Below are 24295 nucleotides of genomic sequence, written 5' to 3'. Positions count from 1 at the left end.
TTTCCTGCCTTCCCAGGGGCACCTGCCCGCTCTCCTCTCCCTTTCCTTAGCAGAATTTTGGCACCAGGAGGTGTGGAGAGGGGACTAGTGTGCAGTGTGAAATGCCCCAGTCAGAGGACCGATTCAGCCGTGTGACCCCCAGCCCTTTCTCCCGTGTCCCTCTCCTTGCTGAGCCGGGGCAGAAAACATCAGGACTAAGGCAGCTCTGAGGCCAGAGGCTTCCCATCTACATGGCCATAATGGGGTGCCCTCTGAGGAGACAGGAGATGGACAAGGAGACCCCAAAGGGAGACTACCTGCCTCCCAGTAGGGGAACACGGACTTAGCATAGCCTGTCCATGAAATTACCGGAGATGGAGGCTGTCCCCGCCTGTCTGCATCAAGACAAGAATTCAGAGCTTTCTGATAGAAATGTGCTTTAATCTAAGCCTCCAAGATGGAGGCTACACGTGGACCCCTGCCCCTCCTTGTGGGTTCCCAGCCCTCTGCCCCGATGCACTTACCTACAACAGTGAGCCGGCTCCCCTCCCCAAAATGGAGGGTGTTTCAAAAGCACAGCCCCCCAGATCCACTTCAAAACCTCCCCGTCTTCAGCTGGGACTCGGGGACAGATTGGTGCATTCGTGGAACTCTTACCTCCCAGAGCCACCAGCCCTGCTTCATATTTTCCCCACTCCCTTCCAGAGCTTGCCCAGATCCCTGGACAGTTGGAAACAAGGAGCCACACAGTGTGGCTTCCTATGAAATCCAGAGCAAGGAAAGATAGGAAGCCCCTACAGAGAGTCCCAGTCCGTGAGGAAGACAGACCTGTGTCGATGCTCATTAATTGCCCTCTGGGCTTTCTCTAGGCTTCCCTCTGTCAGAGAACTACTCAGAGGGGCAGTACCATCTCCTTTTCCTCCTCTGCCTTAACCACTGAGGCTCAGCTCTGAGTTTACAGAGGACCCCCCAGTGGCTGGGTGGATTTGCCCTGACCGGGACCCTCCCATGTACTGGTTCCCAGAAAAGGAGATGACATCTCCTTAACCAGGATCCAAGACCTGGGCAATCCCTTCCCTCCCCCATCTCCCAGGATAGAATCCTCCCCATCACACCCTCCCTGGAGATCCCCCCACCTTACCGACAACTGTCAGCTTGGTCCCTGGGCCGAAGGTAAAATCATACACATCAGCATACGGTCACTCTAAAAACGGACGCTTTGGACCTACTTTCACCTACAAGGGGCCTGGAAAGACCCAGCGTATGTCTTACCTATTACTGTGAGCCTGGTGCCTTCTCCAAAGAAAAATTCAGTATTCACACAGTGACATGGAGCAAGGAAGCAAACAAATTTGAGGCATGGAAAGAAGAGGGGGCCCTGGTTGGTCTCTGGAGGACTCTGGTATAAGAAATCCCTCCTGTGCTTTATAGATATTGCACAGAAGAATAACTCTTGGGGCCACAGAGCATGGCCAGCATCTATCCAGTGGGCCCCACACTACTTTCTCAATTCTTTCTGAGGGTCCATCAAAAGGACATGGGTCGAGAGAGAAGAGGGCAGGGTCCTGGAGACAGTGACCAGGTCCATGGAGGGCCGGGATATTTCTGGCTTCTTCCTCTATAGGATGGGTCACCTTCCATGCACCTTCCCACTGACCTTGCCATGAGTTCTGTGGGGCTTAGGATGAAGGAGTTTCCCAGAGTCCTTCACCTGAGGGGCCACTGAGGCCTTCTTCTTACACCTGGGCTCTCTGTCTGCAAGCTTCAGTCCTGATCTAAGCCTGTCCTTATCCATGGTCTTGGCTTGACAGGTGAATAGGGGTGGGATGGAGGCATTCTGACTCACACCACCCTTGGGCCCATGACTCAGAAGAGTGGAGAAACTGGGGTTCGGGACAGGCAGAAAGGTTTTTGTAAAGCTTTCTCATAGAGTTGAATCACCGTGGCTCCCTGTCCTCACAATGTTACAGCTTTGTACAAAAAACGACCCCTCCCATGGTTCTGCCCGTCAGAGTCTGGAAGAAACCACCCGAGCAGGTGCTCCTTCCAGGGCATTGGAGGGCAGGTCGGTGACATCACTCCCCATGTTGTGAGGTGGTGGCAGGGTACAGATGAGGCCGGGAGTGGGGGCGCCCTCCTCACCCCCATGCCCTTTCTTCAGGACACTCTTGGCTCCCCAGAGCTGTGTGTCTTTGCGAGGCCAGTTGGCACAAGGGCTAGTTTTCCCTGGTATCCGCCCCTCTGTAAACTCATCACTCATTGTGGGGAGACACCCTCCCAAGAAGAAGTAGCCCCCTTTCTATCCAGGGCCTGCCCCTGAGACTGTGTCACTCAGAGGCCACAACTTTCATCTGGGAATGGGATCCTTCAATACTCAGACCGTCCCTTTGGCCAACTCTGGACCTCTAGGGTGGTCTGGAGGGGAACTGACATGAGCTACTCAGGGGTAGGTCTCCCTAGATAGAGACAAAATGACAGCTGAGAGCTCAGAGTATTTCCAAGGGGCTGCTGGTGTGGAGGGACTGGTGTGTTGTCAGCCCGCCTCTCTGCTCGTGGACTTCAGACATCAGGGTTAGGAAAAGGGAGCTGGGGAAGTGGATGTGGAGAGCTGCATATATAAAGTCACAGGAACACTCAAATGTAATCACGGTCACCGCCTTCCCCTCTTTTCCCTGAGGGGCAGACACATTTAAGATGCTGTCGATGTTTTATTTTCCTGCACAAGATGACCTTGAAATGTAACCTCCAGTTGAGTGGCCTAAATCTTATTTCACTCGATGGTGCTTCCTTTTATTGCCTTTCAAACTATAACTTAAAATCTAGAAGGAAAAAAAAAAGACAGACTTCATTACATAATGATGACACACTTTCACGGAAAAATATACACAGAATCAGAAAAGAAATGACAATATGGAAAGAACATCTGCAATCCTCATCCTAAGGGCTGATCTCCCCAGTAGATGATGAACTCCTAGAAATCAGTAAGGAAATAATCCAGCAGCACAACGAAAGTGGCAAAGAACAGACGGTTGAGAGAAAAAGAAATGCAAACGGTGCTTCACCATAGGGAAAAAATCTCGCAGACAAAAACTGCATTAAAATATCTGTTCACCAATGTGATTGACAACATTGAATTAGGGAAGACCATTAGCTATTGTGTGGTGGAATATACACTTCACAAAAAATGATACAACCTAAGTGGGGACCAATTTGGAAATATCTATGAAAATTACAAATGCATTTACCTTTTCACCTGGAAATCCCTCATCTGGGTGTTTATCCTATAATTATTCTTGCATACAAGTAAAAAAATGTAAAATATTTGCATTATCTGGGGTAGCAAAAAGATCAGGAAAACTCAAGTACCCAATCAGGAAGGGACTGGATAAATCACCTGGGATACATCCACAAAATGAAATATTATGCAATGTTAAAAAAGAACACAAATGTTTCCCTGCTGTGGGAAGGTAAGATATACTGTTAGCTGGAAGAAAAGCAAGCTGCAGATTAGCATTTCTGTACACCACCTTTTCTCCGGCAAAGGGGGAGCATAAGAATTATACATTTATTTGCTTGGTTCTGCACAAAGACACACTAGAAGGATACAAAAGAACTTGATCAAGGTGATTGCTTACTAAGACTGAGTGGAGGAGACAGAAACAAGATAGAAGTAAAAATAACATTTTTAGTTTCAACTTTATTGTTTCAATTTTTGAGCCATATAGCTATATTATCTATTTAAAATAAAACTTAATAAAAATTTTCAAGAAAATACCAACAAAGTATTGCTTTACGTAATATTTTGAAATGGGCTACTTAAAAAAACCTACTTGTTTCATTTACAAAGTCATTATTTTTCCAAAGAAGATCAGTTTATGTAAGAAGATGCGTTATGGTCCTGACTTTGCTTATCGGGGTCTCCAATCATTCAGGAAGCTTGTGAAAAATGCATATTTCTGAGTAGTCCTCAGGATCTTTTGCATTAAAAATCGCTAGTAGTGGGTTTATTGATATGCATTTAAATAAACAATCAAGCACAAAATTACCCTGGGTATTTCCATTTCAGCATGGGGCTTGGGACCCACTGCTTGCCCCTCGGGCAGGTGTCAGCCACGGAGAACGGAGAACATTAGAACGCTATCTGGTGGTGCCACGGGCTGGGTGCAACAACGTGGCTCCTGGAATTTAGGGAAAAAAGAAAAAGAGAGATAGTCTGTGCATTTTACTCAGGAATAGTGAAGGATCTCACAACACTCTGCCATTGCCTGGATAAAGAGTCATTGATTGCTTTCAACAAGTGGAAAGTGGAAAGCTTCTTCTTTAGTCCTTTCCCACCTTGAGGAACACTTTCATCAATGTAATGATTTATTTTGATCTATGTCCACATATTTTCCTGTCCCGTTTACCCCTTTTGTTTATCAGCAATTTACTCTCTAAGGAAGTTTCCTTTCGACCACCCCTCAACCCAACTGGCCTTACAAAGAATACCACTCTGTCTTGGTGTCGCAGCTACTTTCAATCCTGATGGAGTTTGTCCCATCTTTGCTACTCAGTCACACTGTCGATATGCCCAGAAACAGGCGCAGCTTTTCTTTTTTTCCCTTGTAGGAGGAGTTAGGCAGGTGGGATCATTCATCATCTTCATTCATCATCTTGGGCAGCAGGGGGCAGCCTGTCCTTATTTATTTTAGACTTAAATCGTTGCCATCTCGGGGTGGCCACTTGAGGGCGTAAGAATGTGGTTGGTGCTGGAGGGGACCCCCCCCTTCCACACACACACTCCGCAGGGGGAACTGTGTTACCTTCATGCCTTTCTTGAGGCTGAGACCTGGGAAGGAGATACACAAATTGAATCTCACGGTTGTAGTTCTTGCAACTATTTTTTTTAAAGATTTTAAAATTTATTTTACAGAGAGAGAGAGAAAATGTGCATGAGGGGGAGGGGCAGAGGGGAAGCAGACTCTCCCCTGAGCCTGGAACCCGGCCCTGGGCTCCATCTTCGGACCCTGAGATCATGAGCTGAGCTGAAACCACCAGTTAGAGGCTTAACCAACTGAGACACCCACGTGCCCCTTCCTGAAACTTTCGGACCACATTCATTGATTCATTTAAACCCCAAATTTGTCTCCTAATGTCCTCAGATGAAACTGCAACCTGAAGAGGCTAAGTGAGTTGTTCCTGTCATGGGACGTGATTGACATGACAGAGCTAGAACCAGCACCCGGGCCTCCATGTTTAAGTTCTGGGGCTCTGGTGGGACCACTGAGGCTCTGCCCCTCAGGGAAGCCCACCTCCCAAGGCCAGACTGCCCGGGTCTCCAGTCCTTTCGGTGAGGCCCAGCGCGAGCTGCTAAGCCTACCTTAGGGAGTTATGCAGAGATCTAAATCAGATAATACACATGAAGCTTCTGGTCCCTGAAAATAGTGAAAATGTGAGTGGCCACTGCTTCCCCAGAGACCACTGGCCCAGGGATACCCCCACTGCAATGGCTCTCAGGCTTCCGTGTCCATCAGAAGGATGTGGAATTCTTGGAAAATGCAAGTGGCCGGGCTCCATCTCAGAATTTCTGACTCAGTAGGTCTGGGTCAGAATTGGCACTGTTGAAGGTCTGAAGGAATAGGCACAGCTCCTAAATTCCCAGATGATTCTGGTGCCCCCCGGGGCCAGGGTCCACACTTGGAGAACCCGTGTTCTGGAAGGTGCTTTCTTTCTTCCATACATTCTCCTCCAATCCTAGCTCATACTTTAATCAATCATTCCACCACTGCCTAGTATATTGTGGGCATTGTTTAATCACTAGATATGCCAGGATGAGCAAGACAAGATTTCTTGCCTAAGGAGCTCACCGTTGGATGCCAGGTAGATGCATCCACAGTTACTAGGCAGCAGGAACAGGACTGCGGCAGTGGTAAGCATCCTCAGGAGGAGGACTCCTCGCTCAGACCACAGGACCAACAGGGCCAGCACAGGAGTGGGGAAGGAGGATCCCGGGGCAGAAGGAATCAGAAATGACTTTTCTGAAGAGGGTGAAGGGGCAGGTGGGAAGGGCGTCAAGCCAGATGGACCAGTAATGCCCAGGGCTAAAGATTCGAGGTCCATGGCTTGTTGGAGGAGCCCCTGGGATTTCTGAGCACTGGAGCAGAGATAGAGGGGAGGACTGGAGAGACGGAGGGGCAGAGAAGATGTAAGGCTCTTCCTTACATCTGCAGGATAAGGAGCTCTGGTTCTATTTTGGGAGTTGTGGGAGGTCAGGCAAGGTATTAATCAGGAATTGATGTAACGTGCAGCATCTCTCTGAGCACAGGGCCGGAAGAGGGCCAGGGACCAGAACCCTCATGAAGTACAGGGAGGCAGAGAATGGCCTGGAGAGCCATAGAGGAGCAGGGCTGAGGGCCAGGCAGCATCTCAGATCACCACTGCAGCAGGAGGGACGGTGGGGGGGACAGGGAGGGGGCAGGGAGGACACGGGCCTTGGGGCCAGCTAACGAGGAGCCAGACCTCAGGTTTACTGTCTGCTGGATGAGGGATCTGGTAAGCTGGCCATTTTCTTTGAGCCTCTGCTTTCTTGCTTGTACCACTGGGATAGTAACCACTTCAGAGGGGAGAAGGAACTTGAGTGAAAATGTCTGCAAAGTGCCCAGTGGGGTAGACACACATGGGTATCATTCTATGGGATGAATAAGAGGCAGATTTCCAAGGAGTGTGACGGATGGAGACCCAGGGAGCTAGGTTGTCTCCCTCAGACACACGAGCAGGTTGTGGGAAGGAGGGCCCAGGGCGGCCTTTTGCTGCCGGGAGGGAGTGCACGCTGGGCTAGAAAGAGCACGCGTATCAGGGGCTCAGCAGAGGCCACGGTGATCGGCACGAGTGTCTCCGAGATGATTTAGCTCTGGGTGCCAGCTACAGGAGGTGGTGAGGCCGCACAAGCCACAGGGTGGGTGGGCGCACATGAGCATGGCACTCCAGACCCCAGGGAAGTTCCAAGGTCAAGGAACCTCTTCAGTGCAGCCTTCTGAAATGTATTTTTCTCTAGAAAATAGTCCCCATGAGCCCCTGCTTATTATTTTTTTGGATTCCATCTCTTCACACACTGCTAATCTAGTATTCCATGGAACACATTTTGGGAAATGGGGCAGTCTGTTCATCTTTAAGAGGTAGAGCCCAGCCTGACCTCAGCTGGGAGGATGTTCCCAGGGGGTGGCGGCCGGAGGGAGCGGGCAGGGACGCAGACAATTGTAACAGGTGCACTTTATTAGCATAGTGACGGCAGAAGGACTGGGGGGCTTTAGCTGTTGGCAGCTATGGTCTGCTTAATCCAGCCTACAAACTTGCACACCTTGGTGTAGACTCCAGGCTTGTTCTTCTGGGCGCAGCCATAGCCCCAGGACACAATTCCCTGGAGCTCTCCATTGCAGACCACAGGGCCACCAGAGTCACCCTGGGGAGGAAGAAGATGGGACAAGTTTTATAAAGAAGGCGAAAAGGGCCAACAGCGCCCTATATCATCTGAACCTTTTAAGATTGCATTCTGGTCAGCTCTGTGGCTCTGCATGTCTCCCATGGTGGCCCGTTCTCTGTTCTGACGAAGGGGGTGACAGCCATGCGGTCTAGCCTTCCTCTCTTCTATATAAGTCCACTGCCTGGAGCCCTCCTGCACCAGCCCCACAGCCCTGGGTGTTCAAATCCTGCTCCCCAGGAGGCCATGTGTACCAGGGGTCTCAGCATAGGAAGGGTCAAGTCACCTGGCAGGAGTCCTTGCCTCCCTCGAGGAAGCCCACGCAAACCATGTTCTTTGTGATCTGGCCGGGGTAGGAGGCTTTGCACTGGGTCTGACTCAGCAGTGGGGCATCCAGGCACTGCAGCATTTCAGGGTAGTTGGCTTTGAGGAGCAGGGAGAGATCAAGGAAAGGAGGAATGTGAGTCAGGCCAGGATGGGGGACAGCAATCCAGTGCTCAACACTGAAGGCAGAGAGGACACCAAAGAATGTAAGCTCCAGCAAGGAACAATGGGTTTTAGTTTCCAGACTGATCCCTGCTGAACCCCTCCCTAGATGGCACAATAGCAAGTGCTATATTTGTCCTATATTTTGATTGTAGGGGGTCAACTCCTTAAAGCTTCGCCTCTTTTGAGGACCCAGCACAGAGTCCTGCGTGTAGTGGGGTTCAAGTTCAGGGGCAGGCCTGGTTCTGGGAAATGTGGGGAAGTTGGAGGATGAAATAGGGAGGGTCCTACTCACTGCCAGAGCTCAGGGTGTTGCCCCAACCGGAGATGAGGCACTGGGTGCCAGCAGCCGCACAGGCAGTGGGCAGAGATATGGTGGACACCTGCGTATTGAGGACGGCAGGCGAGGAGAGCTTGATGAGCATGATGTCATTGTCCAGGGTCCGGCTGCTATAGCCGGGGTGGCGGATGATTTTAGACGAGTTGATGAACTGCTCATCCCCCTCCTTGACATCGATGTTGTACTCTCCGAGCCTCACTTGGATGCGGCTGTTGGGAAGACAAGCATGGGGAGACCCTTTTCTCCATATGCCTGCTTTTCTCCAGGGTTTAAGATTGCATTCTGGTCAGCTCTGTGGCTCTGCATGTCTCCCATGGTGGCCCGTTCTCTGTTCTGATGAAGGGGGTGACAGCCATGCGGTCTAGCCTTCCTCTCTTCTATATAAGTCCACTGCCTGGAGCCCTCCTGCACCAGCCCCACAGACCTGGGTGTTCAAATCCTGCTCCCCAGGAGGCCATGTGTACCAGGGGTCTCAGCATAGGAAGGGTCAAGTCACCTGCTCATGGGTGGGAGTGTGGCAAAATCACCTGGCAGGAGAGGGGTGGTGGGTACAAGCAGGGGTGAGACCAAGAACTTTCTCCTTCAGAGGTAGGTGGTCATGGAGCGGGGATGACATGGGGACTGCTCCTCAGCCTGCTTTTCCAGCTACCTCCCCCACAACCCTCCCCCGCACCAGGCACCCCACCACAGGCACAAATGACCGACCTGAAGTCCCCCATATATTCCTCATCCTCTGTAATTTTGCTAACTACATGCAAGTGACTTCTACTCTCTCCCTTCTGGGTCTGATGAGCGCCATCATCCTGTATGACCTACTGCAGTGGTTCTCAAAGTGCTGCCCTGGGACCTGCAGCCAGAGCATCTCCCAGAAACTTGTTAGAAGTACAGTCTTGGTTCCTACCCCAGACCTGCTGAATCAGAAGCTCTGGGGTGGGACCCAGTGGTCTGTGTTTTAGCAAGCTTTGCAGGTGATTCCGATGCTCACTCAGGTTTGAGAACCCTTGGTCTAGGTAGTGATTCTCAGCTCTGCTACAGAGTCAAGTCACCAGAGGTGGAAAGCATTAACAACTCATGAAAATTCTGAGGTAAGTGCCCTGGGATCGGACCCAGGCATCAGTATTTTTTGAACATATCCTAGGTGGTTTTAGTGTGTAGCCAACTGGCAGAGGTTACTCGTACAAGGTCCTTGCGCTGCTTTCCCACTGGACCTCACCACCCCAAAAGAGTCCCTCCCTGCTGTTCTTTTTTTTTTTTAAAGATTTATTTATTCCTTTGAGAGAGTGAGAATGAGAGAGAGTACATGAGAGGGGGGAGGGTCCGAGGGAGAAGCAGACTCCCTGCCCAGCAGGGAGCCCGACGCGGGACTCATCCAGGGACTCCAGGATCATGACCTGAGCCGAAGACAGTCGCTTAACCAACTGAGCCACCCAGGCGCCCCTCCCTGCTATTCTGATCCATAGCCTTTGCTGTTTCATCTATTGGTTTTGGATGTGCGAGGCTTTCTGTTGAATGCCCCTCTTCGCCCCCTCATTCCTGTGAGCGGGGGTGGCCGGTGACAACTTCTTGTCCCCACCCACCCATTTTCCCCAACCTCCACACTCCCGGGCTGACCCCAGCTCTCAGAGAGGATTCTGGGAGACACAGCACTTACGACTTGTAGCAGTGAGCTGCGGACACCACCCACTGGTCACTGATGAGGGAGCCGCCACAGAAGTGGTAGCCTGAGTTCAAGGACACCTGGTAGGGGATGGATTTCTCCGCACAGGTGTAGCCACCAACGATCTTGTCATCGTCGTCAGTGGGGAAAGCAACTTGAGTGGAGACAGGAAGGGAGAAGCCAATTCAGCAGATGTGGGCGGGTGGAGTTCAGAGCCCTGTGGCTGGATAATGCAGATTAGAAGTCCTCAATAAGCACAGAGATGGTAGATTGGCAGGCGGGGAGCATCACATCCCTGGTAGGTGTCATAGCATGGAGCTCTCCTGAGTCTCTTGGTGTGTCTGCAGGGCACATGGCCAGGTTCCCACTGGGGCTTGGGCACAGACCTCTACTGGGGGCTCCGGGGCAAGGACACAATGCCCTCACAGTGCAGTCAACGTGACATGGGTCTGAATGCGGTATCTCATCCACTCAGTGCTTCTCTTTCTCATCACTGGTATACTCCTCATGGCTATTTGAGCCCCAGATTGTCAGGATGGGTTGGCCTAGCTGGGAAAATCTGGCTAAGTAGCCCTGGCTATACCCAGCTTTTCCCATCAATGAAAATCTGCCTGGTGCGCCCAGGGAGAGGAGCCCCCAGGCCCATTAGGCAGGACAAAGGTAGGCCAACTATCATTGGCCAAAGGAATGGTGGTTCTCAACCCTGGCTGCACACCTGGGGATCCTAAAATCATTTGGGAAACTTAAAAATTCAATGCACAGGTCACACCCCAAGCCAACTCAGAATTTCTAGGTCTAGGACTCTGGCATGAGTGTTCTTTCAGCTTCCCTCGGCGTACCTGGGGTTGAGGACAGCTCTAGGGGAACTATCCCAGAGCTGCCAGAACTAAGCCTCAAGACCTCTGGTTCATTGCATGGACCACCCGCACCTGGTCTCCCTTTCCAATCTCTCCCAAAGAAGTCCTGAAATAAAGGGATGAATGACAGGGTCGGGAGTGGGGTCAGCACAAGGTGGGAGGGGTGAGGCTTACAGAGCCCAAGCATGGGAAGGAGGGCTGCTGGACACAGGAGATAAACTCTCAGAGCCCAGGTAAATACAGATAAGCAGCAAGAGTGGAGCAGGGATCTCTTCTAGGAGGGGGGCGAGTGCGGCCTGAAGTCATGCATGGAACTCACCAGCAGCTCCCACAATAGCAAGAATCAGGAGTGGATTCATCATGGCAGAAGTATAGGAGCTGAGTGGCTGGTGGAGAGCCTTTATAGCTCCCAAAGTGAGGGAGAGGGTGGACGTGAGAGTGGAGGATTGCCGGTCCTCCCAGACAAACACACCTGTAGCTTTCCCTTCCCTCAGCCTTGTGTCAGCTCTGTTGTGTTTGGCCATCTATGGATTTGTGACCCACAGGTGATAAGAAAACTTACCTTGTGAGGGCAGAGAGGAAGACCAGCTGACTCCTGGGAGGATTCTGGGGTGTGGGGAAGAAGCCAAACCCCCATACATCACAGCTGGTCCTTCTTAGTCTGAGACGAGAAGAGGAGGAAGAACAGCCAGGTTCCTCTGACATGGAGATTTATTCATCTTACTCTAAGCAAAGGCTGATCCTGGAAGCAAACCTGGCTGCTAGTGACCGGGAGCCCCCGCAAGGGGAGAGAAGTCTTGTATCTGTAAGCATGAAGACCCTTCTCCCAAGTCGAAACCACTGCAGGAAGGTCACATTCGAGGCTTTGGGGAACCAGGATCCCACTGTCAAGAGGTGATGAGAAGGGAGAGGCAGAGTCTCGTGGGGGTCTGGGCTTTCAGCTGGCTTTCCTTCCCATCAAGGCTTGCAGACAGGAGCACTTGGAAAGAGGAGTTAAGTGGGCATTTGCCCGATACATTTGGACAATGGACAATACCACATTCTTCCTCTTCCTCACTATTAGGATCTTCGTCTTTCTCATCACTCACACTGTTGTGGGTTCTCTTTAAGCAGCTTCCTGGTTGCCCTGGGAGTCTGCACCAGTGGTGATTAAATTGCCCCCACCTGCTAGGGGCTGACAGCCTGAGCTCCGATTGTATGCTCCAGATCACACATTAGAAAGGGTCTGGACAATGGTAAATTCAGGTTCTGATCAGAGAATCAGCAGTTAAGTAAAGAGATTAGCACATAGTGAAAGGGTGGAGTATTTGGTAATCATTCACAACAATGAAAGGGGGGGGTATTCTCTAATTCTAGGTGCAGTGGGACTATTGTGCTGGGCTCAGTACAGAGTTAATCTTCCCAGAAATGACCTCAATTTGGGACCCTCCACGGCCACCGAGACACAACCCTGTAATTTACTGAAGCACAACTTGGCCAGAGGGGAATAGAGGTGGGACGAGTGTCTATGTTTTGCAAAGACACTTCTCCTTCCCAGCTCCTCTGAGCTCCGGGGTGGTGAAGGGCCAGAGGGCGCACAGTCCATGTTTGAATTCTCTGAAAGGTGGAAATGAGTAGATGTTCTGGAGGTGGTGAACAAAGTGAAAAAGGCCCAGAAGTCTGGCGATGAGACAGGAAGTAGGCTGGGGATTGAAGTAAATGAAAACTAGCAGAAGCTGGAGAAAATGCCACTGTGGGGCTCATGGGGTTGGGAGGGGCCCATAGGATGTCTTCTTCCAGTGCCTGGCATGGCTGGAGGCTGGTGTCCCCACAACAGGAGAGCCACTGCCCAGAGCCCTGGCCTCTCGGATGGCACCTCCTCTCATCCTGATGGGCTCACACCTCCGTGGGAAGGTGCCATATTTGTACCGTGCCTGACAGCTTTCAACAAGCCTTCACACACACAAACAGTGGTATGCAGATCTTCGTTGGCATTGAGTTCTGAATTTGACTGTTCACAAGTGTTCTAATTGTGAGACAGGCAGAATGAAATTATTTCCATTTACAGAGGAAGAGGCTGAGAACCAGCAAGGTTCTGTCCTGCCCACAAATACAGATCTAAAAATGGCAGAGACGGCCTCAAGGCTACCAGAAGACGTGGACAGTGTTGGAAGTTTGGGAATTGGTGCAGGTGTCATATAAGAGAAGGTTTATTTGGAATTGAGCCAGAGGTTTCCAGAGAACAAAATGTACCTCCCGGGCCCTCCTGATGCTTGGCTGCCTGGCAGAAATAGAAGATTGAATGAATCTTCCACTTGGCACCTGGTCTCAGAGCTTGACCTTGTCATGGCCCTGTTCCACTCTAGGCCACAACTAAGGAGCGGACGACATGTCTCTCTGTGCTCATGGGTAGCTGACTCAGGTTGTGGAGCCTCAATAATAGAGGCTTTCCCTGTAATGTCACCAGATAGGCTATTTAGTTTTGTCCCTTTGTCCTGGGGTGTTCCTAGGAAGTCCGGTGGTAGCAGATAAGAAGAGGAATACATAGCGGTGTTCCCTGGACAGGTACACTATGAGGAGGTGATCCTTGGTAGAAGATAGGAAATTGGGGAATAGGGAGGAAATTTTTGGCTAGGAGTTTGTGGCTTTGACTCTGTCTAAAAGGGAACACCCAAGAACTTGAGGGTTTTCCATGTCTAAAGCCTTAAGACTAGCTTTTGCCTGATATTTTGTGCTCCTCCTCAGAATACATTATTATACCCAAAATATGGTATGAAATCAGTTTTCTTGAACGTAGCAGGAATCACTTTATAGGCAGAGAAAATAGCTCTAAGTGAGAGTATGATGTCATGCTTTAAACTCAGACCTGTAGGATGGATTCAGGTCTACCTTTTCCCAAGTTCAACTGGATAAGTCTATGCAGCTCTTATGATCTTCCTTCTGAACCGTTTCTCTAAGACAGTCTCGTAGTTCATTAACAATTAGCCTATCAAACCACTGGGTTTTGTTTTTGTAAATATTTATTTATTTATTTATTTATCTGAAAGAGAGATAGAGTGGAGGGGCCAAAGGAGAGGGAGCAGACTCCTCGCTGAGTGCAGAGCCAGACTTGGGGCTCAATCCCAGCACTCTGAGATCATGAGCTGAAATCAAGAGTTGGCCGCTTAATGGACTGAGCCACCCAGGCGCCCCACCACTGGTTTTTAATTATGATAATAGTGAATAGTTTCTTCATGCTTACTATACCAAACATTGCCTAAGTCTTTCATGGATCTTTTTTCACTTTATTTTAACAACCACCTATGAGGTTGCCCATTTCATAGATGACAAAATGAGCCTTATAGAGGTGGAGTAACTTGTTCAAGGTCACACAGCCAGTACGTTGTAGAAATGGGATTTCAGCATGATAGTCAACTCTAGAGCCTGCCTGCTCTCTACCGGAGAACATTCAGCTTCCCTTCTCCTTGTTTGATCCCCAGGGCAGCCCCATGAGGTAGGCAGCAACGCCACTTTCTCAGGCTCTTGTGATGAGCACTGGGTGTTGTATGTGAGTGAGGAATCACTAAATTCTACTCCTGAAACCAATATCACCCTCTATGTTAACTAACTAGAATATAAATAAAAACTTGAAGCAAGCAAACAAAGGATCTGAAGTGCAGAGGTTAAGTGACTTCTCCTGGGTCACCTGGCTGATGAACATGGAGTTGACACCAGACCCTTTCTCTACTCAAACTAAGTTCATTCCCCATACTGTCGCTCCACACTGGGGGCTTTTGGACCTCTCAGTGGTCTGAAAAGTAGATTTTGGTCAGATTCCAAATCACTTGTCTTTTTTTTTTTATAACACTTTCACCCCAAGCCCCTCACTATTCCCCCACAACTTAGGTATTTCTCCTCCACTCATAGTCAACTCCACCTTGGGCCCCAGTGTCCCTCACTGCTCTTCAACCACATTGTCAAATTCTGAGCTGTCTTTTCTCTGACCTCCAGCTCCTTTCCTCCATTATTTTTTTCTAAACTACATATTTTCCCATGGCACAATTTCTTCTTGTCCAGTAAGAACTGTTTTCTTGACTCTCTGAGCCTGGGAGTCACTGACTCTGGATAGTGAAGGGTGGATTTGTGTGGTCCAGAAAAACACACTGAGACAGAGGTGTGGACGTGTAGACAGGCCACGGCCGTTTGGCTAAATGGGGGCATCTGCCCTTTCTCTCCCCCTCGTCCTGCTCCCCACCTTGAAGCCAAGGAAGACAGGCAAGTTTTGTGCCCAGAGCGAAGTTCCATTTGCATATTTTATCTATTCCTCAGACTTGAGGGGTGAGTGGAAAGTGTCTGGCAATGGAGACTTTAGCACTCTGACAAAAGACTGGTTCCCGTAAAGTAACGGTCTTTCTGCTCACATCTCCATCACTCCTTGTCCCATCCCTGGGCCTATTAAATCTGCTTAAACGGCTCCAGCATCTTCTGGGGGGTAGTAAGTGGAACAAAGGCAGGAGAGAGTCCAAGAGCAATACCCATGTGGGTTGTTATTATTGTAGTAGCCCTGACTTATTCCATGATACTCAGAGTTTAATAAGTGACATGCATATTTATTTTTCTAAATCATATTAGATCCAGATTGAGCTCCATAAGCCAAATTCAGTAATAAGTCCAATCAGTCCATTGGGCTCTCTCTGCTCATTTGACTTCTAAAAACTCTAGAATCTGTAGTCCATTTGGAAGGCAGCCACTGGTTAGTCCAATTCCTATTGGTCAGCCTGTCCAGGAGGATCTCCAAATGTCTTCCAAGGCTCGGCACTGAGTGCTCAGTCCACACAGGCATCAATACTGTTCCAGTTTGAGGACCCTCCACTGCAGGCCCACTGTGTTTGAGCAGGTTCTGGGCTTAGGTCTCTAGAACCCATAACATCTGTTCCCTTCCCCAGCCATGGGAACGCAGCAGAGTGAGCTGACACATTGTTGGGCCACCTTTCTATTCAAATATAAGTCAAAACACCTCTTCTGTCCCCATTAGGACAATTCGGTTCATTTGCTTATGGGCTTACATTGTCTAAAGTCAAATACTTTTGTAGACTTTTTCTCCAGGGAAATCCATACTGCTTGGCAAATTTTCCTCTTTTCTTTTGAATCATATTTATTTACTCAATGTATTAGTTTGCTCATGCTACCATAACAAAATTAACACAGGCTAGGTATCTTAAACTATAAAAATTGACTTTCTTCCAGTTCTTTTTTTATTTAAAGATTTTATTTATTTATTTGGCACACAGAGAGAGATAGCAAGAGCAGGAACACAAGCAGGGGGGAGCGGGAAAAGCAGGCTTCCAGCCTAGCAGGGAGCCCGATGCGGGGCTCGATCCCAGGACCCTGGGATCATGACCTGAGCTGAAGGCAGGTGCTTAATGACTGAGCCACCCAGGCGCCCCGACTTTCTTCCAGTTCTGAGAGCCAGAACTCTAGGATCAAGGTGTCAGCAGGGTTGGTTTCTCCTGAGAACTCTCTCCTTGGCTTGCAATGGCTTTCTCACCATGTCCTCATGTGACCTTTCCTCTGTGGGCACAACCCTAGTGTCTCTCCTAGGATGTCCTCATCTCTTCTGAAAAGGATACTGGCCAGATTGGATTAGGGCCACTCTAATGACCTCGTTTTTAAGTTAAAGACCAAATCTCCAAATATAGTCACATCTTAAAATAGTGGGGCTTAGGACTGTAATTGCATCAATTCTAGAGGAGCGCAATTCAGTCTGTAACCCTCAGTAAATACTGGCTGAATTCCTGTAATGTCCCTGCAGTTTTTCGAGGCTGTAAGGAAACAGCAATGAAGAAGATAGGAAATGTCCTTGCTTTCATGGCATTTATGTGTATTTTTGTGTGTGTCTACATGCATGTGAGGAGGCGTAGTGACAGGAAGCAGATAATAAATAAAAATATATATATTATGTGTATATAGTATATATATTTATATCAAACTGTGGTGGTTAGGTATTATTAAAACAGGATAAAGTGGTAATAGGTGTGAGTGACTGCTGGGTTGACCAGTGCTGTATTAGCTAAGGTGTCAGGAAAGATCTCTTTGGGGAGATGGTATTCAAGCTGAGAACTAACTACGAAGGGGCCAGTCATGTAAAGGGAGGGCTTTCATATTCCCTGCTGAGTCTGTAATGGAAATAAATCAGCACACATACCATTGCTTTTAAATTAAACAACGCTGTCATCTAGCATATGATATTTACCTTGCCATTAGTTTTGATGGTAAAATTGATATAAAGGATAGTCATCAATATATTGAAATAGTCCTATAAAAGTTAATGTAAAGTATATTTAAAAAATATTTTTTTGTTAAAGATTTTATTTAATTATTTGAGAGAGAGAGAGACAGAGAGAGAGAGAGAATACAAGAGCAAGGGGAGGGGCAGAGGGAGAGGGAGAAGCAGACTCCTCACTGAGCAGGGAGCCCAATGCAGGACTCAATCCCAGGATCCCAGGATCATGACCTGAGCTGAAGGCAGACGCTTAACTGACTGAGCCACCCAGGCACATGTAAAGTACATCTGTGATATGAAATGGTATTTATGAAATATTCTTGGGTTGAAAGAATAAATAATAAAACAGTATGTATCATATGATCTAATTTTATTTAAGTGAGTGATTTCAATTTTTATAATAATACATATTGACTTTGTAATTAAAATAGCTAAAAGAAAGAGAAACAATGGCAATAATAAATGAAATTTTCCCAGAGAGGGCAATACCCAGCCTTGAGGAAGGAATTGCTAGTGGTAAAATTTCAAATATTACAGTGAGAAAGAAATTTAGGCAGTATTAAATTAACTGTGTGTTTTGTCTCTACCAGGCACAGTATTATGTGTTTTATGTGGGTGATGTCATCTCATTCTTAAAACAAATTCTCGTTCCTCATTTTTTAATTTCGTGATTATCCTCGTTTTATATACGAGGATAAATATAATGAATCTGTGACACCTAGAGGTAAAGCAGTAGAACCAAGGTTTTTTTGTTTTGTTTTGTTTTATTTTTTTTAAAGATTTATTTATGGGATGCTTGGGTTGCTCAGTTGGTTAGGCGTCTGCCTTCAGCTCAGGTCATGATCCCAGGGTCCTGGGATCAAGTCCCACGTTGGGCTCCTTCTTCAATGGGGAGCCTGCTTCTCCCTCTGTCTGTCACTTCCCCTGCTTGTGCCCTCTCTCTCTCTCTGTCAAATAAATACATAAAATCTTAAAAAAAAAGATTTATTTATTTATTTGAGAGAGAGTGAGTGGAGGGAGGGGCAGAGGGAGAGGGAGCATCCTCAAGCAGACTCCCTGCTGAGTGCGGAGCCTTACTCGGGGCTCAATCCCAGGACCCTAATATCACGACCTGAGCTGAAGCCAAGAGTCGGCCACTTAACCAACTGAGCCACCCAAGCGCCAAGTTTTAAACTTAGGTCTGCCAGATGACGGAGACCAAGTTCCTCCCACGATACTGTACTGCTTCTTAAGAGACAATTTTTCTGCAATATCAGGTGCTGGCAATCTGAGGCTTATCTGTAGGTGAATTTGCAGGCTTCTTAGCCTTAAAATCTTTAAAAAAAAAATATTGGGTCTGTTACAACTCAGTTGGTTGACAGAAGCAAAAATAAGTATTTCCTGGAAAACCTCCTTTTAGCCCAGGTTTTAAGGAATTCCCAAAGATGAGTTATATAATGCACAACATCAAATTATATAATACATAAAAAAATAAGCCACCCTGAGTGACAGGAAGCAGAAGCTACAAACAAACAAACAAAAAGATGCAAAACATCATCAGATGTTGGCATTAACAGATAAAAGTTCCAAGCAGACATTTAATATCCTTAAAGAAAATAATTTAAAAATACACAAGGGGCAAGATGCTTTCAGAAATGACCACCCATATTTGTAAAAGATCCAAGTAGATTTACCAGAAATAAAAATATAATTTAAATAAACAAAGTTGACAGAAGGGTTGAATGGCTTACTGGAACAGAGGAGTGAATTAGTAAACTGGCCAGTAGTTCCAAAGAAAGGACCCAGAATGCAGTACAGAAGCAAAGAGGGAGAAAATGTGAGAGAACAGTCTAGATGGACACGTGACAGATGTCTCGATGACCCCAGGACATCTCGCCTCCCATAAAATGTGAACATCCAGATTTACGGGCTCAAGTTGTGGCCCTTGAGAGGATTTCCCTTCACCACTCCCTTTCGAAACCACACTTGTGTTAGACTCTATGGATGATTCCGGAGTAACGTGCAACCTGATCCAGAAAACAGGCCTGTGCTTTTTTGCCTGGAAATAGGAAATCCCCATGTACCCTTGGGCGTGGATTGACAGTGAAGGCGTGTGGGTCGGAGTGGATACCATGAGACTCACGCTTGCTTTTGAAATAGAATTGTGCCTTCCTCCAGCTGTGCTTGAGTCTGGTCCCATATATTTACCAGTTAATAACAGAATACTCTGTGCATGTCCAGCCTTATAGATTTGAGGGTCAGCTAACACACAGTTTGAAAGTCATGATGATGCATTAAATCAAGACCCAGGGGCAGCTTTTTAAAGGAAATGAAGTTGTTGGCAGGGTGAAGAGTATGGCTTTGCACTAAAACTCTTTGCATCTGCTTAGTGATTCTCTTATTGGGGAATGTCAGGGGCTCCCCAGAGAATCCCTATCTGCCACAGGCCCTTGGAGAACCACTGGGCCGCATTGGTTTATGGCCCAGCGCAGCTTTAATCACACCTTGTTCTGCTACAGAACCCCCCTCACACTGCCCCAGCCTACAGATGACACAAAAAATGGACCACAACTATACACTATAGTCCAGAGACACTCACTAAGCATTGCAGCTCTTTCTACTTGGCAGACGATGTGAGGTTCAGCAGCTCATCTCTCACTTCACAGGGTTTAATCCAACATGTCCCAGATCTTGGGCTACTCAGAAGCTCATCGATATGGCAGCTCCCTGAACTTCTGCAGACCTTATGTTGGTCTGGCATGTGTATGTCACGCTGAGGCATCGCGAGCACTAGTTCCTACTCCCTGAGAACATGCGGCATAATGCCATCAGTCTAATGGACCAGTACGGTATCAAGGTGACCAAGAGCCTTCTGAAGCATACTGATGGAAAGCAAGCTAAATAGAGCCTTGAGATAAAATAGTTAAAGGTCATTTCTGACCCTGCCACTTGAAGGCAAACTATATCCGATGGTCTTTAACCAAGTACTTCTCAACACTCTTTCGGAAGAAATTTTATCCTCAGCCTCCTGGTCGCCACACGTCCTGTGGTTCATCCTGCAGTCTGTCCTGCAGATTCTCTCCCCGTGGCCAGTCGACCCGTTCACACCCAGACCCGCCCACAAGCACGCGAACAGCTGGACCTGTGGTTGCCCGCTGCCAGGGGGGGACTCGACTGGGGCCTCGGGCTCATCTGGGTGGGAGCCGGGCAGGAGGTAGCTAGTTGAGGTTCTTGCTCAGCTCTCTGATCTGTGCGGGGCACTGTGTCTCTAGCACTGCAGAAGTAAAAGCTGCTGTCTTCGAGGCTCAGGTTGTTCACAGTCAGATTGGAGGACTTAGAGGTTGGGCCGCTGATGGCAAACTTGTCTTTGGTAAATCCACTTTCATAAGTGGCGTCCATGTCCTGGTTTGCAGTTGCGATCAGTGTCAAGCTCTGTCCTGGGAGCTGACGGTACCAGAACATCGACACGATCTGGGTATCGACCTCACACTGGATCTTCAAGGAGGTCCCACGTTGACGGATGTCCCTGCGTGGCTTTTGAGAGACGAGAACACCGAACACAGAGCCTAGTTTCAGAGAGAGAGGGAGAGAGAGGGAGGGCTGACAAGCTGGTCCCCAGGCAGGAAGGTCTTTTTACCGTTTGCTTCAGCGTCACCTCGGATCCCAAAGAACCCTGGCACTGCCTCCATTTTGTTCTTCCAACTGTTCTTCCACCTGTTATTCGGTCAGAATCCACTAACCTACTAATCCATTTCCCTCATCCTCCGATGGGCAGCCTCAGATCCTCTGCTCCTCTACTCGACATCAACATTACCCCCAAACTTCCCTGTGGGATTAGCTTCATACCTTGTCCCAGGAGAAGTAGCAGGCAAGGCAGCATCTTTAGGTGATAGCCCCTCACCTTCTTTGAGAAAAGGCAAACTCAAGTTCCTCTTTCCTCCCCAACGTGTTCTTCCTTCCCTACTGTTTCTGTTCCCCTCCTGTAGTAGGAGGATGAGCTTCTGCAGAATGTGGGGAAAATTCGTCTGCCCTCTAGTGGAGCTGTGTGGCTCTTCACCTAGGATGGATCTTCATTCGCAAGGCATCACAAGCAAGCAACGTCCACCACGTATCCACCACCACCTCCCCATCTATCGTTGAGCACCAATGTGTGCTACCTTTGGGTAATTGTCAGTGGGGAGGCCTGAAAGATCATGCATAGGCTTTAACCAGATCCCGCCTCCTCATAGAACCTTTACATTTCCATATGCATTTTAGAATTTGCTTTTTAGTTTCTAAAAAAAAAAAAAATCCAGTTGAGACAATAATTGGGATTTTATTGAATCTGTAGATCAATTTGGGGAGAACACTCATTTTAACAATATTCAGTCTTCCAATTCATGAACATGATATATATCTCCACTTTGTAAATTTGCCTTTCATTTCTCTTAGTACTGATTTTTAGATTTCAGTTTACAGCTCTCGCGTGCCTTTGTTAAGTCTGTTCTTAAATATGTTGGGTTTTTTACATTCTTTTAAATGCAAGTTTTAAAATCTAATTATCCCATTGTTTGCCACAATATATAAGATATATAATTGATTTTTGCCTGTTAATATTATAACCCATGCCCTTAAGAAATTCACTTATTAATTTTATAGGTTTCTTTTGATATATAATTGTAAAAGGTGATTTCATCTCTTAAAAGGTTTCAATTTATCACTTACTCTTCAGCCTTTTCATCTTTTTCTTTTCTTAATGTGCTGCCTAGTCCCTCCAGTAATGTGGAATAGAAGTGGTGTGAGTGAACATTATTGACTTGTTTATTATCTTAGAGCTAAAATATTTAACATTTCTGCCATTAAGTATGCTGTTCGTTGTTGGCTTCTTGCAGATGTCCTTCACTAGATTGACAAAGTTCTATTCTGTTCCCAATTTTCTGAGTGTTTTTATCATCAATGGGTATGGAATTTTGTTAAATGTTTTTTCCATCTCTAATAATAACTGTATAGTTTTTATACATGTGTTAATTAGGTTAATTACAATGACTGATGACATACAATGACTTGTATGTCACAAGTGTATGTTAAGAATTCAAATATAATTATTTGAAAAAAAATTTTTATTCTAGTTTCATTTGTTAACTATTGACATTTTAGATATATTTCTTTAATTTTTTTTAGTGACTGCTCTAAAAATTATCATATTCACTTTAACCTTTGTACAACTTACTTACAATTCATATGGTAAAGATTCACTTAAAATATAGAACTTTGCAACTAAATGGGTCTGTTTTCTTCATCCTCATCTTTAACATTATTATTGTCATCTTTAGTGTGTGTTTCTGCTACATGACCTACAAGACAATGCTGAAATTTTTGCTTTCACTAGTCCTACATATTACAAAGAATTTAAGAAAAATCTTTTTTTTTTTAAAGATTTTATTTATTTATTTATTTGCCAGAGAGAGAGAGAGAGAGGGAGAGTACAAGCAGGGGGAGTGGCAGGCAGAGGGAGAAGCAGGCTCCTTGCTTAGATCATGACCTGAGCCGAAGGCAGACGCTTGACAATCTGAGCCACCCAGGCGCCCCAAGAAAAGTCTTTAATATCTATCCACATTTCACCATTTTTGTGCTCTTCATTTCTACCTCAAAATCCAAGGTTTTTTTTTTTAAGATTTATTTATTTATTTATTTGAGAGAGAGTGTGTGTGTGCATGTGAGCAAGGGGAGGGGCAATGGGAGGGGAGAGAGAGAATCTTAAGTAGGCTCCACACTGGACCTCCAGCACAGAGCTCCATCTCACGAACCTGAGATCATGACCTGAGGCGAAACCAAGAGTTACCTGGATGCTTAACCGACTGAGCTACCCAGGTACCCCTCAAAATCCAAGTTTTTTTCCTTTTTTAAAAATATCTTATTTATTAATCTGTGAGAGAGAAAGAGAGAGAGAGCACGAGCAGGGGGAGTGGCAGAGGGAGAGGGAGAAACAGACTTCTCCCTGAGCAGGGAGACCGACGTGGGGCTCCACCCCAGGACCTGGAAATCATGACCTGAGCCAAGGAGTTTCTCATTTAGCATATCACAGTCTATGTTGTGACAGTATTTGAAAATGTACCCTAGAGTGTCCCTGCTTCCTTCTGGACTGGTTGCTAACCAGTTCTTCTGCACAGTTCTTATCTTGGGGCTTTTCTTTGTTGTTATTCTGAATTGGACTCCCTATTTCCTGAATCCTATGATTTCTTCTCTTTTTGATGTGTTCCTGCAGTTTGCTGAGACACATTATCCAAGAACTTCCTAAGAAAGGATGAAATGGAAATTTATTTAGTTTTCAGATCCTGGCAGAAATGAAAATTGCATTTTTTGGATAGCTTGGGTTAGCTGAGAAATGCAGGCTGAAAATTATTTTCTATCATGATTTCATAGTTATTTTACACCATTGTTTTCTGGCATTCAGTGTTGCTACTGAGAAATGTGAGCCGTTCTGTTTCTCATTTCTTTATTTACAGCTTGTTTTGGTTTTTAACATTTTTCTTTGTCTTGCATCACTTGAAGATCATTTTATCCACACTGTTCTGAAATTGAATGAAAATATGCCTTAGTTTCAGTTGTTTTATATTCCTTAAACACACAGCTGGCCTTTTTTATGGCTGTCTCTACTTGTCCATCAATAGGATGATGCCGTTTCTTCCCTTAACACGTCATTGTTCTATGTCGAGATAGAAATGTTGAAAGTTTATGCTACATCATGAAAAACGTCTTTGGTGCTGGATATGCTGCTGGTACAGAGATAAGAGACCCAAATCTTTGGCTGTATGAATTATATCTTTATACTAATGGTTGGATTTGAGAACCATTCAAGTGAGCATGGAAATTTACCCATCTTGGATTCGATTATCTGATCATTGCAAAAGCAATACGGGAACACTGATTTCTGCCATTAACTTATCAGCTGTGTAGCTTTGGGCAAGCTATTTAAATTTAGTTTCTTCATTTATAATTAGTAGAAAATAATCCTTGTATGTCACAAGTTATATGTTAAGATAAATTACTTGGGGATATCTCACTCTTGTCTAGAAAAAAAGGGGAGATGTTCTCTTCTCTAGCATTGACCTTGTTTATTATTTCAGTTCTCTTCTAGAAAAAAGGGGATATTCTCTCCTTCCCTTTCATTGCCCCTGTTTCTTAAGAAGCCATCTTCTCTTCCCCATCATGTCCTAGTAAAGCCTGTTTATATTTTCATTTAACACAGAATAATTTGTTCTATTTACCAGAGTCACAAAATTTTAAACCTTGCTTTCTTGGAGATTTAGGATAGCATTTT

General features: G+C 46.6%; 1 protein-coding gene and 1 gene segment (V, D, J or C); both read right to left on the bottom strand.

Annotated features, from left to right (window-relative positions):
- LOC118020578 overlaps nt 1-24295 on the bottom strand; it is a 103021-nt gene that overhangs the window by 5114 nt on the left and 73612 nt on the right.
- On the bottom strand, nt 7215-11142 carry LOC118021181 (anionic trypsin). Its single transcript, XM_035021273.1, has 5 exons — nt 11095-11142; nt 9913-10072; nt 8217-8470; nt 7722-7858; nt 7215-7417 (listed from the first exon to the last, which is right to left on the bottom strand). The coding sequence occupies exons 1-5, from the start codon at nt 11135-11137 to the stop codon at nt 7265-7267; spliced, it is 747 nt and encodes a 248-aa protein (XP_034877164.1). The 5' UTR covers nt 11138-11142; the 3' UTR covers nt 7215-7264.

This window comes from Mirounga leonina, unplaced genomic scaffold, assembly GCF_011800145.1.
Source record: "Mirounga leonina isolate KUSES-001 unplaced genomic scaffold, KU_Mleo_1.0 Mir_174, whole genome shotgun sequence".
Classification (NCBI taxonomy): domain Eukaryota; kingdom Metazoa; phylum Chordata; class Mammalia; order Carnivora; family Phocidae; genus Mirounga; species Mirounga leonina.
Note: the sequence above shows the minus strand (reverse complement) of the source record. Positions and strands in the feature narration are given on the sequence as shown.